This window comes from Taudactylus pleione, unplaced genomic scaffold (assembly GCF_031769625.1).
Source record: "Taudactylus pleione unplaced genomic scaffold, aTauple2 ptg000037l, whole genome shotgun sequence".
Classification (NCBI taxonomy): Eukaryota; Metazoa; Chordata; class Amphibia; order Anura; family Myobatrachidae; genus Taudactylus; species Taudactylus pleione.
The window spans coordinates 20,361,666-20,375,392 of NW_028284439.1; the positions used below are offsets into that span (position 1 = coordinate 20,361,666).

Here is a 13,727-nt window from a genome sequence, read left to right on the forward strand (position 1 = left end):
TAAAGTACAATAAGTGTGCCAACAATACTCTAGTGTAGCCTAGCCATTGTAAATATACAGTTTACCAGCAAACCACTATTTATGCAGATACATGGATAGCAAGATACATAGAGTAGTGTACTATTGTACTCCTATGTATGAAAGGCAAGGGTCATGTTTTATAGGCCTTTTCAGCATACAAAATAAATCAATGTAAAAACGTTTAGGTACAAATACTAAATTATTTATTTTTTATTTCACAATTGACAAACAATTTACTTCAAGATTTGCTAGCTATGTGTGGGAACCTCTTTTCCAGGTCAAGTTGCTCCTTCTTCTCACGATTTATTTTCCTACTCTGCGCTTTCATGCTCTTCTCCTTCTTCAACCTGAAAGATACCCAACGGGATGATCAGCAAAGTCATTTCTAACGTGTAACACTCTGTATAGCGAAGCATATTCCTGCAAGGTGAGGTGTAATGAGGGTTTATAGAAAAAGATGTGAGCTGGATCCAATTTTATTACAGAACAGAAACTGGGAACGTCCTCAGGATTATAAAGTTAACTTATTTTAAAGTTGCAAATGGTGTAATGATGCAATATCTGTTTTTGTTTTTTTAAATGTACAATGCACTTGTGTATCTCTAAAGATCCTGAATCCAGATTTGTCATCGGCAGATTAATATAATCTTTAGGTTTCCATTAAGGCCCATGTATCAATGTACAGTTGCACACCCCAGATAATATTAACACTCTCAATACATTTTGTGTCTCACTAATCTTACCTAAGATAATGATCAACATATGGCAATGCAAAAAACTTCTTCTTTAAGTGGCGTCTGTTCATATACCAAGGAATTGGCCATTCATTGAATCGATGCCTGCAAAATGAAATAAAAAATAAATCACAAATGGTTATAGATCACCCATTCCTAAACTAAATGCAGGTGGTTTTACATAAACAGTAATGAAACAGGTCATCGAATGCCATCTACCTAATGAATGATAATTATTGAGAGCAATTTGCAAAAGTGGCACTTGCATCTTTATAACTAAACAAAGCTATAGAAATTCATCAGTAGTATGTCACTTCCAAGCATGAGCTAATATGCCCGCTGTCTACTATGAGCAATTAGGTGGAAATAAATCAGATCAAAGTATACGAAGTGGATAGAAGTCTCCCATGGACATATGCTTATGTCCACTGGTGACCTAAGTCATTGAGCACATCACATGTGAGATCTCTCCCAGCAGTGTATCAGGAGACACAGGAGGAGACAGTAACAGTGAGGGAGTACTAATTTGGTTTCCTTCTCTGCATCTTACTGAATTATCAACACTGCCGTGTCCCATGATGGCCAATATACTACCAGGTATTACCACTACTGGGCATCTTACTGACCACTAGAATTATTGGGCATGTTACTAGATATTACCATTACTTGGCACTTTACTGCACACATTGTATCAAATCTTCAAAAGAGTGGAGAAGTTATCCATAGCAACCAATCAGCTTCTAGTTAGCATATACAATGATAGGTTAAAGCTGGTTGCTATGGGCAACTTCTCCACTCTTTAGAAGCCTTGATACATCAAAAAGTGACCATCATTTGGGTGTACTGACATGTATAATGTCTAGGGCACAGACTGGCCTAATGCAATTAAGTTATAATATATGGGTCATTACTGGCATAATAGGTCAATGGATTGAAAAAGATATCAGAATCAACACGCGTTATCGTGAAGTTGAAGCTGGAATCTGCAACCGGACGACAATACCAGCACAGGGAGAGGTTCTAGGACTTTAGTTTATATATTAATCCAGAGTTTCCCAAACTCCATTACAATCCAGGTTTTAAGGATATCCATGCTTGAGTCGAGATGGTTAAATCAATTTGACTGAGGTACTATACACCTGTGTTTAATGTATGGATATCCTTAAAACCTGGACTGTAATCTGTTATCTGGTATGCAGATTACCTAAAATATTATTGCTGCATGGCTTGTTCTATGTTGGATCAGTAGTTTTGCTGTGTAAAAGTGATACATAATACTTTCTTTAAAATTTTGCCTATAATATGCAAGATGTTTTCCCCCTTCTTTCAGTTTGTGTTATTTCTGATTAAGAAACACATTTTTATTTTAAGGTAGAAGGGTCTTCTGAGATCTGGAAGGAATTTTGGATTACAATGCATTCAATCTTTATGGCCAGTAAGCATTTCACCAAAGGGGTGTTACTGTGTGGTGTCTATAGAGTTTTTGGACAGTCACAGTGTTTCATATTTGCAGGTCATTATAATATAGTGAGCACTACTACACTACATTTTGTATATCTATTTTTTGCAAGTCCAATGGAATAAGGTCACTTTGTAATAACAAGATTGTGAAAAGGGATCACAGTGTGATCCAGTGTTGATGTTATTCTTTATTACATAGTGTCCGTGAGTCACTGTTTAGGTGGACATTCTGTGGATTTAGAGCAGCTAGGTGTATGGATGGGCAAATCATTTTCAGAATATCTCAACTCTGCATTAAGTGCAAAGACTGTAGAAAACAATAGAACAGTATGTGACTATCAGTGAGATATGGGCATATTTAGAATTTCTGCATTAGGGCCCTGTACTATTTTCCTCTACCACTGTACAATACTGCCGTAAGATAGTGTAAAATACCTATGAGTAAGTTTCACATATATTTTCATTTTCTGGGTTTATTTGTCTGTATGTCTATCTACTTCCTACTTCATTTATTCTAGTGCATCTATTCTGGGGATTTTATTTACTAGCTGCAGCAACTGCCTAAAACTGGATGCTGTTACTCGGTCTGACTACTAGCATACACAAGTCCTTTTCACCTCAGATCTCCCCAGTGGTTTCCCATATACTGTACAGATAACAAAATTATACATTGAACTCATGCCATTTCACTTCCGAACTCACCATTTGGTCTCATGACCTTCTGCCTTTTGTTAATAACCTTACAACGCTAGTTTTCGCTGCAAATACAGACATCTTACTTCCTTCTCCTTCTACAAATCATTCATAAAAGTAAGGGAATTATTGGCATGCTTCTGATCCCTGAGGCAGGCCACGATTAGATTCAGACAATCTAAACAAATCAACTGCTTTTTAAATATACATTAACTGATCTTACCAGTGTTCAATCTAGAATGTAAAACAAATAAAATCAGATACCATGTTGTTTCCCCAAAGCAGTCTGTTCTCCAGTCCCCTGGTCTCGCCTTTTCCTGACCAGTCTGTAGGAGCCGCAGAGCAGTTTCTCTTTCAGTAACTACTTTATCTAGATTCTCCATAGATTTGGTCACCTGAGATAGATATTAAAAGGAAAGTAAAACATTCAGTAAATCTAACTGTCAGAAATTAGCATGGATAATGTTCTTTTACTGCAGGTTTGGATCCAATGTGAACATTCACTGCATCCATAAAATATATCAGCACCACCTAGTACGATGAATACTGGAATACTTGTATGGCTGTAAGCTACCAAACCTCTCTGATGACAAATCAAACACATTTTCAAGATTTGTACTTGTGTGTCTATACTCACTCCCTCATATTCCCTGTAGATTCCCCACCCCTCTTTATTTCTGTATCCTTACTGTCTTAATAAAAGTTAAAAAAAAGATTTATAAAAACAAACTTAGCAATTTCTTAGTGCAATAAACTATGAAAAAGATATACAACAAATTATATCCAAGCCATAACAGATAGGAAGGAAATTACAGCCATTTCTCATCACCTGACGGAAATGCATAAGTGAAAGAAGGGTAGACTGGAATTTCACCAATGACTTTAATTGCTCTGTCACATTAACTTTAAAATGTGAAACATTTCCCATCAATGCTTGAGAGGAGGATGGAGATAATTGTGGCCTGTGATTACCGCCATGTGGATACCTTGTACAGTCGCTCAGGGCTTGGCATGGCTACTCTTTGTCGCTTTGATTCCTGTTCTAATGTCAGCAGCATGTTCTTCTCTTTCAGTAACACATACCTGAAGACAACAGAACATTACTGTACTTACAGTAAATTAAATCAGAACAAACTGTCAATTAATCAGAACAAACTGTGCCAGAGGCAGCACTGTGGGTGGAAGAGGAGATAGGAAAGTACAGCATAGATGTGGTAAATGCAAACAGAGCTCCTGTGATTCTGGCCTGGTCAGAGTCTCAAACATTATTGGATACTCAGAAACCGGTGAAGTTCTTATAGGTGTAAACTTCAAACATTGTGCATCGTACCGAACACATCTAAGAGATTTCAAATTGCTTACTTTGGGAAAAACAGCACTGACATATCATGGACCACGAAAGAACATCTAGTAGTATTGCCATTTGTCTGTGTTTTGACTAAGCTTCCATTATAAGACTTGGCAAAAAATAATTATACAAAGCAATTTATTACAGTATAATATTTTATTTTTAAACAATGTTCCTTTAAAATGTAAATAATTGCTAAAGGAGACTTGTCTTAATGGATGCTGACAATGTTATAATTGGCTGTCATTGGTTGAATATACTGTATTAAACAGGCACAGTTTGCACTACTTACCAAAGTTTATGTAAATCTTCACTGCTTTTTCCTCTCAGCTGGCCAAGACTCCATAAATCACCTGTTAACACAACAAAGTTGCCAGCAAGTTAGGGATAATACATTATTAATATTATTTAAAAAAAAAAAAATCTTAAGTATGATTCAAGTAATTTTGTGATCTTCATTTTGTAAGAGTTAACATTAAATTTACTTTTCTACAGAGTTGATGCATAATTTGTGCATCAGATGACATAGTACACAGCATATAATATAAAATAAATTGTACACAGTACTGGTCCAAGTGATGGCGGTTTACACATTAAAAAATACAACAATTGTTGCATAGAAAATTACAGGGTTGGGAAAAAGACATTTTTTTTTTTTGCTTTTAATAAAAGAAATATATATTTTTTTTCCTACCCTGGTTAGAAAGCATTCAAACATGGTTGATCAAGGTTTCTAACACATAGCAATGTTTCACAGTATTAATATAATAAGCAGGATGATTTTTTTTTCCATTAATGCAATAAAAACTGGTTTAAAAAAAAAAAAAAAAAAAAACGATGTAAACCGAAAAAAATAAAAAAGGTTTTCTCCAACCCAGGAAAATTGATTTACAAACGGATGCTGCCAAAATTCACAATGTGCTAATAGAAAGGTGCTACAAATATAATTTTATTCTGGTAAAAAAAAAAAAAAAAAGTGGCCATTAATATTTAAATATTATATACTGTAATAGCATATCTTATGCAAAAAACTATTATCCATGCTGTTCAGCAATAATGTTTTATGCACAAGCAAGGTCTACCTATATGCTAGTGACAGCCCTATACAATTTAATGAGCAGAGGAATGCCATGATTCTGTGTTGAAATCAGAAATGATTACACAGTAAATCCAAATATCCCTGATAACCGAGCTCATACCTGTACTTCCTGTACCCTATGTATTATCTTTCCTGAGAAATTAGACCGGCTCTTATAAGTTTCCTTCAGAAGTTGCTCACTGGCAAATTTATGTGAAAATCTGACATCTCTAGAATGCATATATAAACTGTCCTGTCATACTATTTTAACCTCCGATTTGTTTAACTAATCTTTAAAACAAGAGGAAACAGAGGAAATCTTCATTATAGAATAATGTTCTGACTCTTGGCACATACACTGTTTTTATTTTGAACATACTTTATTTTGAATATACTTTAAAAAAATCAAACACATAAAAAACGTTTTTAAGTACAATTTGCACTTTCACACACAATTTTTTTATAACAAAAACTGCAAGACTAATTGTAAGAACTTTACATATTATTGTGTATAGATATGTATTTGTATATTTTAAATCCATTCTCTCTACTTTAATGGTGGTTACACATTAGATGATATGTCGCTCGATCTGGCAGATCGTGATGACATATCGTCGACATCGTGTGTACGCTCTATGACGGCCCATTGACAGATCTGCCATACATGCTGCTCAATCTGTCAATATGAGGATGCTTGTGGATGCGGCTGGTGAACGACATATCGTGTGGTGTGTACGGACCGCACGATATGTCGTCCGCCGCATCGTGGATCAGATGAGTACACAGGTCATCTAATGTGTGCTCAACTTTAGAGTTTAAATTATGGTTCAGTTTGTGATTAAATTGCCTCACACCCTAAGTATTTCACAACCAGAAGGTCAGATAAAAGTAGCTTGTTTTAATTAGCGCCGATGGCTATTACAAAGTGGTGTTAAACACCTGATAACTGTTTTGTATAGTTTTTAGAACTTCATGATGATTGAAAGAGGCGGAGTTATTTTATTGTGGTTAAAATATGTTTTTTGTGTGATCGTTAGCACAAAATTGATCACATGTAGGTTTGCAATTATTATTATTATCATCATTTATTTATATGGTGCCACAAGTGTTCCGCAGCGCCTTACAAAGTACATAAACAAATCGTGACTAGCAACTTACAGTACAATACAATACAGGACAATATGCATTGCTACATTAGCGACACAATTCTTTGTTCTCACCAATTACTTAATATTCTTTTTTTTTCTGATTCTTTTCTTTTAATTTTTGTAATAATAGTGCTATATCAGTAGGAGGAATAACCTAAACTAAAAGGAAATAGGAAACTAACTACAAACATAGACATAAAACTTGTTGGTAGTCCATAAGAGAAAACAATACAGATCGCAAAACAGAGAGCATACATAAGGAGGGCTTTGTGGTGTCTTTTCATACGTCATATTACATTAATCCTCTAAAGAGCATCTGACCACTGGCCATATACTATTGCATTATACATGAGGAAGTTGCAATATGAAATGTACATCAGTTACCGTCCATTAAGGCTTAACCTAGGTGAAATTAGGGCCTAATCATTTCCCATAATTATCATGGATATAGTGTCATATTAACTCAATTTAGAATAATTATTTTGCTTTCAATATATCATAATCAGCAGTAGCTGTGAAACAATACTATAGCTATTTATTTAAGCTAAGCCATTCTGATATTAGGTGGGTGATCAGATGTATGCTTAAGTGTACTTTGTCAATGCCCTTTGTGTTAATCATCAATTAGGTTCATTAGTATATAGGTGGAAAATACATATTTTAATAATAAAAAAGCAAAACTGCACCTTCGATCTGGGTTACTCCCAGGTCAGCCCTGTTCACACTGAACACAGGTCTGCCCTGCTAAACCTGTGAGATCATAAAAAGTGGGAGGTGAATGCCCCACAACCACCAATCAGCTCATTTTAGGCATGACCCAGGTCAGATAACCCGGGTTGCACCGTTTACACTGCGCCATTACCCTGGTCCATCCTGGGTCCAACCCTGGTAGCTACCTGGGTTGGATTGCTGGGTCACTTGACCTGGGTTATTTTTCAGGGACCCTTTTACACTGAGCTGTGACCTGGGTACACCCAGCAAAAACCCAGGTTTTTGCTCTGGTGTAAAAGGGGTATGACTAAAATGTTGCCTTCGGTATTTCTATCCTTTTATTGCCAAAACTTCCCCACATGATGGACCCTCTGTTGTGTCTTTATTCAGTGTTTATAAAGATATGAACATTTATTTTTACAGTAAATAAAATGTCATGGTATAAAAATTGAAAATAAAATGATTACATTGACTGACCAGACTTCACCAAGTTTTCACCCCAAATCTTCGGGTCATCAAAGAACTCCTCAAGTCCTCTTTGAGCTGCCGATGAGTGAAAAGAGAAGTGCTGCTGATGCTGGTAGGTACTCTCAGGTCCTTTACCCAGACCACTGAAAATGACACTGAAGAAAACATGGAATTATATATTTTTTTTTATTTCATAACCAAAGGCTAGCAAACTAATATGCTATAAGCATTTTAAATTAGCACACAAGTTCTTCTTACAAATACCCATTTCCTCTTAGCTCAAACCCATTTCCATTGACATAAGTAGACTTCAAATACTGATGGCCCCTTGGCCTTGGCACAGAATGTGTGTTGGTTCTCATCAAATATTTTAAAAAACTAAAACTTTGTCAAAGACAAAAAATATGGCATTACACCCAGTAGCGGCTCCAGGCACGGGCAAGCCGGTCCGTCGCCCGGAGCGCTACTGTTTCCGGAGGGTGCAGGAAACGCCCACCTCCCACCCAGCGCTATAGGATATATTTAAGCTCAGGGGGGAGGGAGCGGAGGAGGGAAGGGGCGGCAACACAGGAAGGCGCTGGGCACAGCACAGCCTAGCGCCGGCCCTGATTACACCCCTCTACCCCAAGAAAAGCTCATTGCAGCCCTGCTGTACAGATCCTCTGGTGATTCAGTAAAGGCCATTTTCTATTGTTGCAGAATTTTTTAATTGGACACGTTATTTACCCTCCCAATGTATAATAGAGCAAGCTTCATCCAAATAGGCATAGTAACAAACACTGCCGACTGTGGGCACAAATGGATAACAAGTCACTGGAACCAGTAGGTTTTGGTTTTAAAGCAGCTGTTCATACACTATAGAGCAGTTTTCAGAAATAACCCCTCATATCTATTAATTGTGCCAAGCACAATAATTTAAATTGGCCTACGTGGTAAGATAAGGCATTACAAATATTTAAGATTGGCAGAAAAAGGTTACTTAGTTCAGTGAAAGATTGTAATAACTATCCATGTAGTCTGAATTTACAGGTATCCCCTTAAAACATACTAGTTAAAAATAGTTACTCTCTCAAATGACAGGAGAGCAGAAAGTCAAAGCTGTAGATCAGATGGAATAGCTACACACAAGCATTCCTGATTGCAGTCAGATGTGCCTTAGAGATTACAAATAACGCTTCTCCTCTATAGTCCACAGTCTAGTAAAAAAAAAAAATTATATATATATATATATATATATATATATATATATATATATATACATATGGTCCACATGCATACACTGGCTTTGAGCTTGGCATGCAGTTTAAAAGAAAAGAAAGCATTGTGAAGTTTTCTATTCAAGAGGGATCAGGTAGGAGTGTTATCAAAAACAATGACTGCAGGCGCCGTTCCGATGGTCCGGGCAACCCACTTCACATTTGGTGGCAATGTCCTATACTTCAACCTTTTTGGAAGAAAGTGATTAACCTCTCTGCCAACATTTTGGGGGAATCGGTCCCTACATCAGATCCCTTGTTTTGGTTGTTTCATCTTTCCTCTAGACCCATTTCAAAATATAAAAAACCTTTGTGCCACTTGGACAATGCGCTAAATCAGTAATCCCTTTGCGATGGCACTCCTCCTCTCCTCCGATAGTAATGAATTGATTCCACAAAATTGACTTCTATATGGAAATGGATGATATATTGACTTCCGCAGATGGGGGACTTCACGTCCTTTAGAGATACTTGGTTCTGCTCGACGGATTTCAAAGACTCCACGGTCTTCAAAACCATCCTTTCCTCCAACCCCCTTTAGTTTCCGTAGGTCTGACCTTAATTACAGGAGAGTTTGGCCTCTGGATGTTGATTAGTGTCCCTTCATTACTGTTCACTCTAGGTCCGGCGCCGTACCCAGAGAAAGGGAACTTTGTCATGTGCGTCCGAAAAGGGGATGTGTGCAAGGAAAAGGGAGCGTGTCTTTATGACGCCTCCCCTTTGTCACTCTTGGGGGCGTGCCCAGCACTTACAGACATGTACGGCAGCTCCCAAGCGCTGCGGTCACTGTGAATGGATGCCGGGCGCATGCGCCAGGCATCCATTCATCGGCGGTGACCGCTGCATCGCCATTTTCCCCACCCACGGGACACATGCGGCCCGCAGGAGAGGAACGAACCAGCAGGCTGTTTCAACAGTGCGCCGCTCCGGAGGGCAGGGTGCCTTCTGCTCTTTAGAAATAGGGCAGGGCACGGCGTCCCGCTGAAACAGCCTAGCGGGAACGCTATTCATTATAGCACGGTTTTAAACGTACTCGTATTTTAATGGTTCTGGTTGTTACTAGTATATAATCTGTCTTAGAACGTAATTTCTTCCTTTCTTTCTTCCTATATCTTTCCGCTTCCCTCCTTCCCCTATTGTCTTGATGTTATTGTCTTTACTTTTATATTCATTTAATAGTTTTTTTCTTCTTTCTTTTCTACATATGTGGGTCTTTTTGTTTTATCAGCAGATACACTGATGACATTTTTTTTTTCTTTTCTCCTAGATTTTTATAGAGTTTTATATGTATTCTAGTGTATCTGCTTCTTCTAAAGCTCCGACTATGACGTACCTGTTTTTTTTTCTGAAGTTATGTGTTATATCTATTTTCCTATGCAAATAGGTAAAAAATATATTTTGCACTAAAAGAATGATTGCAGAAACAAGATAAAACAAGCATTTTCAGAGAGAGGCCAGGATACAAGCAAACTTAAAATGTACATTGCCATAGTTATTATAGGGTTCTCAGTAAAGATAACCCAAACACGTTGTGGCTAACATACACCAGGCAACAGAAGACCGTAAAAGCCAAATCTGCACAAATTCTCGCTCACACACATCCAGAAAAGCCAAATAAACACTAAACTTTATTTTTGGTTCCATTTTTTTTTTTAGTGTATTTTCTGTGGATGTCTTCAAGGTATTTAGTATGAACCTGGCTTTCACCCACAACTAACATGGTAGCTTGTATTGAAAAATAAACACTCCCCAACGACAACCATCTCAAAAATGCGCATCACCGATAAGATCAGTACTGCAGGGAGGATGGTATTCTCCCACTTTATAATAATTTTTTTTTTTTTTTTTTTGTGGGGTGGTAGGGGGAGCACAGGCCCCATACAAATTATATTTATATATATCACAGCTCTAACTGTGTGGAGTTAGTATATTCTCCCTGTGCTTGCGTGGGTTTCCTCCAGGTGCTCCGGTTTCCTCCCACATTCCAAAAAAATACTGGTAGGTTGATTGGCTCCCTACAAAATTAACCCTAGAGCGTATGTGTGTGTGCATGTGATAGGGAATGTAGATTGTAAGCTCTTCTGGGGCAGGGACTGATTTTGAATGGCCAAATATTCTCTGTAAAGCGCTGCGGAATATGTGTGCGCTATATAAATAACTGGATACATATATTATATACACACACACACACACAGTGGTGGCCAAAATTGCTTTTGAATTTTGAATGTTTTCCAACTTCGAATACTTATAGAAACTGTTACACTTCACGCAGTGCAATGATTCATATATCAAATGAAATGAAATTTAATGCTGAATTCAACACAATAAGCAGAGGTCAAATATTTGCATTACAAGGGAAGTTGTGCAGTGAAATCAACACTTAAGGTGAAAATCCCTGTGTACTTATGATGTTACTGTTCTATCAGTATTTCATTGGGTATCCTTTATTTTTCAAGACAGCAGCACAGCAATGTGTAATTGAGCCAACCAATGTTTGGAGCTCTTCCTTCTTTGTTATGTGGTGCCATGAGACAATTATAGCCTCAATTAATTGTCTTTTATTGGATGGACGCCTCAGATGTACTAGTGTTTTCAAACAGAACCACAAATGTTCTATGTTCAGGTCTGGGCTGTTTCCTGGCCATCCCAGCACCTGTATGTCATTCTCCGTGAAGCCCTTTTTGCATGTCCGTGCAGTGTGGTAGGGAGCTGAATCCTGCTGGAAAAAAAATGGGGCATTATCTGGAAAAAGATCCCTGATAGAAGGTAGTTTTGGTTGTAGGATGGTGTCAATGTACTTTCTGCTGTTCAGTGTGCCATCTATGACAAAGGCGGCCTACAGCATCTGCTGTCATACATGCCCAGATCATAACACTTGTAGGATTCTTTGTTGCTGCTTGAATAAAATCTGGATGTACCTCTTCCCCGATGCGACGTCTCACACATTTTCTCCCATCACTACCAAATATCGATATCTTAGTTTCGTCACTCCATATCACTTGTTTCCACTGACCTTCTGTCCATGCAATGTGTTCTTTTGCACACTGTATTCGTTTCTGCTGCTGCTTTTTATTCAGCAATGGATTTTTTCGGGGAATCCTACCTTTTAGGCCAACCTCCGTTAGTCTTCTTCGTTCCGTTCTTGCACGGACAAAAATACCAGTTGCACTCAGTTTACTGCTAATGGCCGCAGATGACATCCATCTGTCCCTGACGCAAATTCGTTTTATTCTCCTATCATCAACAGCTGTTGTGCACTTTTTCCGACCTTTTCTTTCCTTGTTTTGTATAGATTTTGTTTCCTGATAGCGTAAACAAAACTTTCGTACTCCTGATATCACATTCCCACCAATTTCTCTACGCAATTGCTGCATACGAAAGACCATTTTCACTTAACACCACAATCCTGGATCACGTCGCTGTGCTGCGGTCTTGAAAAATAAAGGATACCCAACGAAATACTGATAGGACAGTAACATCATAAGTACACATGGATTTTCACCCTAAGTGTTGTTTTCACGGCATAACTTCCCTTGTAATGCAAATATTTGACCTCTGTCTATTGTGTTGAATTCAGCATTAAATTTCCTTTCCATTGAAATATGAATCATTGCACTGCGTGAAGTGAAACAGTTTTTATAAGCATTCGAAGTTGATAAACATTCAAATTTCAAAATGTGTCAGCAATTTTGGCCACGTGTGTGTGTCTATAAAATATATATATATATATATATATATATATATACACACCATTCCTTGCCCTGGTGTTCTCCCAGAAACTCCACAGTTCACAGCCCCACAATATATGCAGACAGGAGGCACTCAGTCACCAACGTCTCAGTGATAATCCATCTAATGATGATGGATTAACATCGAAACGTTGGTGAACCCCTGCGCCTTGTGTGGTTTATGTACCTGAGTGTCTCCTGTCTGTGTATGTATGTGTAATGTATATGTATATTTTTTTTTAAGGTTGCTAACAGGGTGGGTTGAAGGTTTCTGCCCCTGGGAATCTATTACCATCAGGGGTGGTCAATTGTGATCTATTGCCCCTGGGGGGGGGGGGGGGGGGGAATCGGTTAACACTCAAGGTGGGAGGTACAATTACAATGGGGGGGGATATTTTTTCCAATAACATCTTTGAATACCTTATTTAAAATATATTCTAATTTTAATTGAATTAAGAAAAAAATCCTAGCCGTTTTAGGGAACAAATTTTTTTGCTATTTCAGTGGTTAAGAACCTAAAATACTTAAAGGCCACGAAGAGCCTTCTACACTATTAATATTATTTCCTCATGTGCCCACTGCCCTGTTTACAGGTCTCAGAGAACAGACAGGGGGATACTCCATTCTGGGCTGCATGACAAACCGATGGAGCGCCAGCAGCTGGAAGGATCACTCTGACACATCCTCCTTCCTACCTGGGGAAGCTCCCTGATCCCCTCACGGAGAGTGGCAGCGCTGACACGGAGCACAGGCGCCTGCTGCACCAGGACAACAGCCCTCTCACTGCGGGCGCCGCCATCTTGGCCAGACCGATTTCCCACAATGCTCTACGGGAGGAAGTGACTGTCACACTTAATATAACGTAATGCTATCCTAACTTATTACTATCGGGTAGGTTAGACAGAGGGCAAAGACAAGTTTATGTGTTAGTCGGAGATAATGCGCATGGTGTGTGTATGGTAGATACTGACAGTGACTGCATTTAGCACATGGGACAGTACACAGAAGCTGAGGCGGTGGATTGAACAGTTGTGTAGATCATTAATCAGTTTGACGTCAAGGTATATCTACGGAAGGCGAT

At 38.3% G+C, this 13,727-nt stretch overlaps 1 protein-coding gene across 1 annotated transcript; it reads right to left on the reverse strand.

The window, feature by feature from the left end:
• Positions 1–201: 201 nt before the first annotated feature.
• On the reverse strand, positions 202–13,482 carry MRPL47 (mitochondrial ribosomal protein L47). The gene is made up of 7 exons (XM_088452440.1): positions 13,342–13,482; positions 7,672–7,817; positions 4,550–4,610; positions 3,896–3,992; positions 3,174–3,304; positions 765–860; positions 202–368 (listed from the first exon to the last, which is right to left on the reverse strand). Exons 1-7 carry the CDS (start codon positions 13,443–13,445, stop codon positions 260–262), a joined length of 744 nt encoding a protein of 247 aa, XP_088308566.1. The 5' UTR covers positions 13,446–13,482; the 3' UTR covers positions 202–259.
• Between the last annotated feature and the right edge of the window lie 245 nt (positions 13,483–13,727).

Excerpts from the sequence above, each read along its gene's own strand:
- MRPL47 (XM_088452440.1), bottom strand. The coding sequence starts at position 13,445 with ATGGCGGCGCCCGCAGTGAGAGGGCTGTTGTCCTGGTGCAGCAGGCGC. Across the intron at positions 7,818-13,341 it reads GGATCAGGGAGCTTCCCCAG|TGTCATTTTCAGTGGTCTGG; the intron begins GTAGGAAGGAGG and ends TGTTTTCTTCAG. Across the intron at positions 3,993-4,549 it reads GAAGATTTACATAAACTTTG|GTATGTGTTACTGAAAGAGA; the intron begins GTAAGTAGTGCA and ends TGTTGTCTTCAG.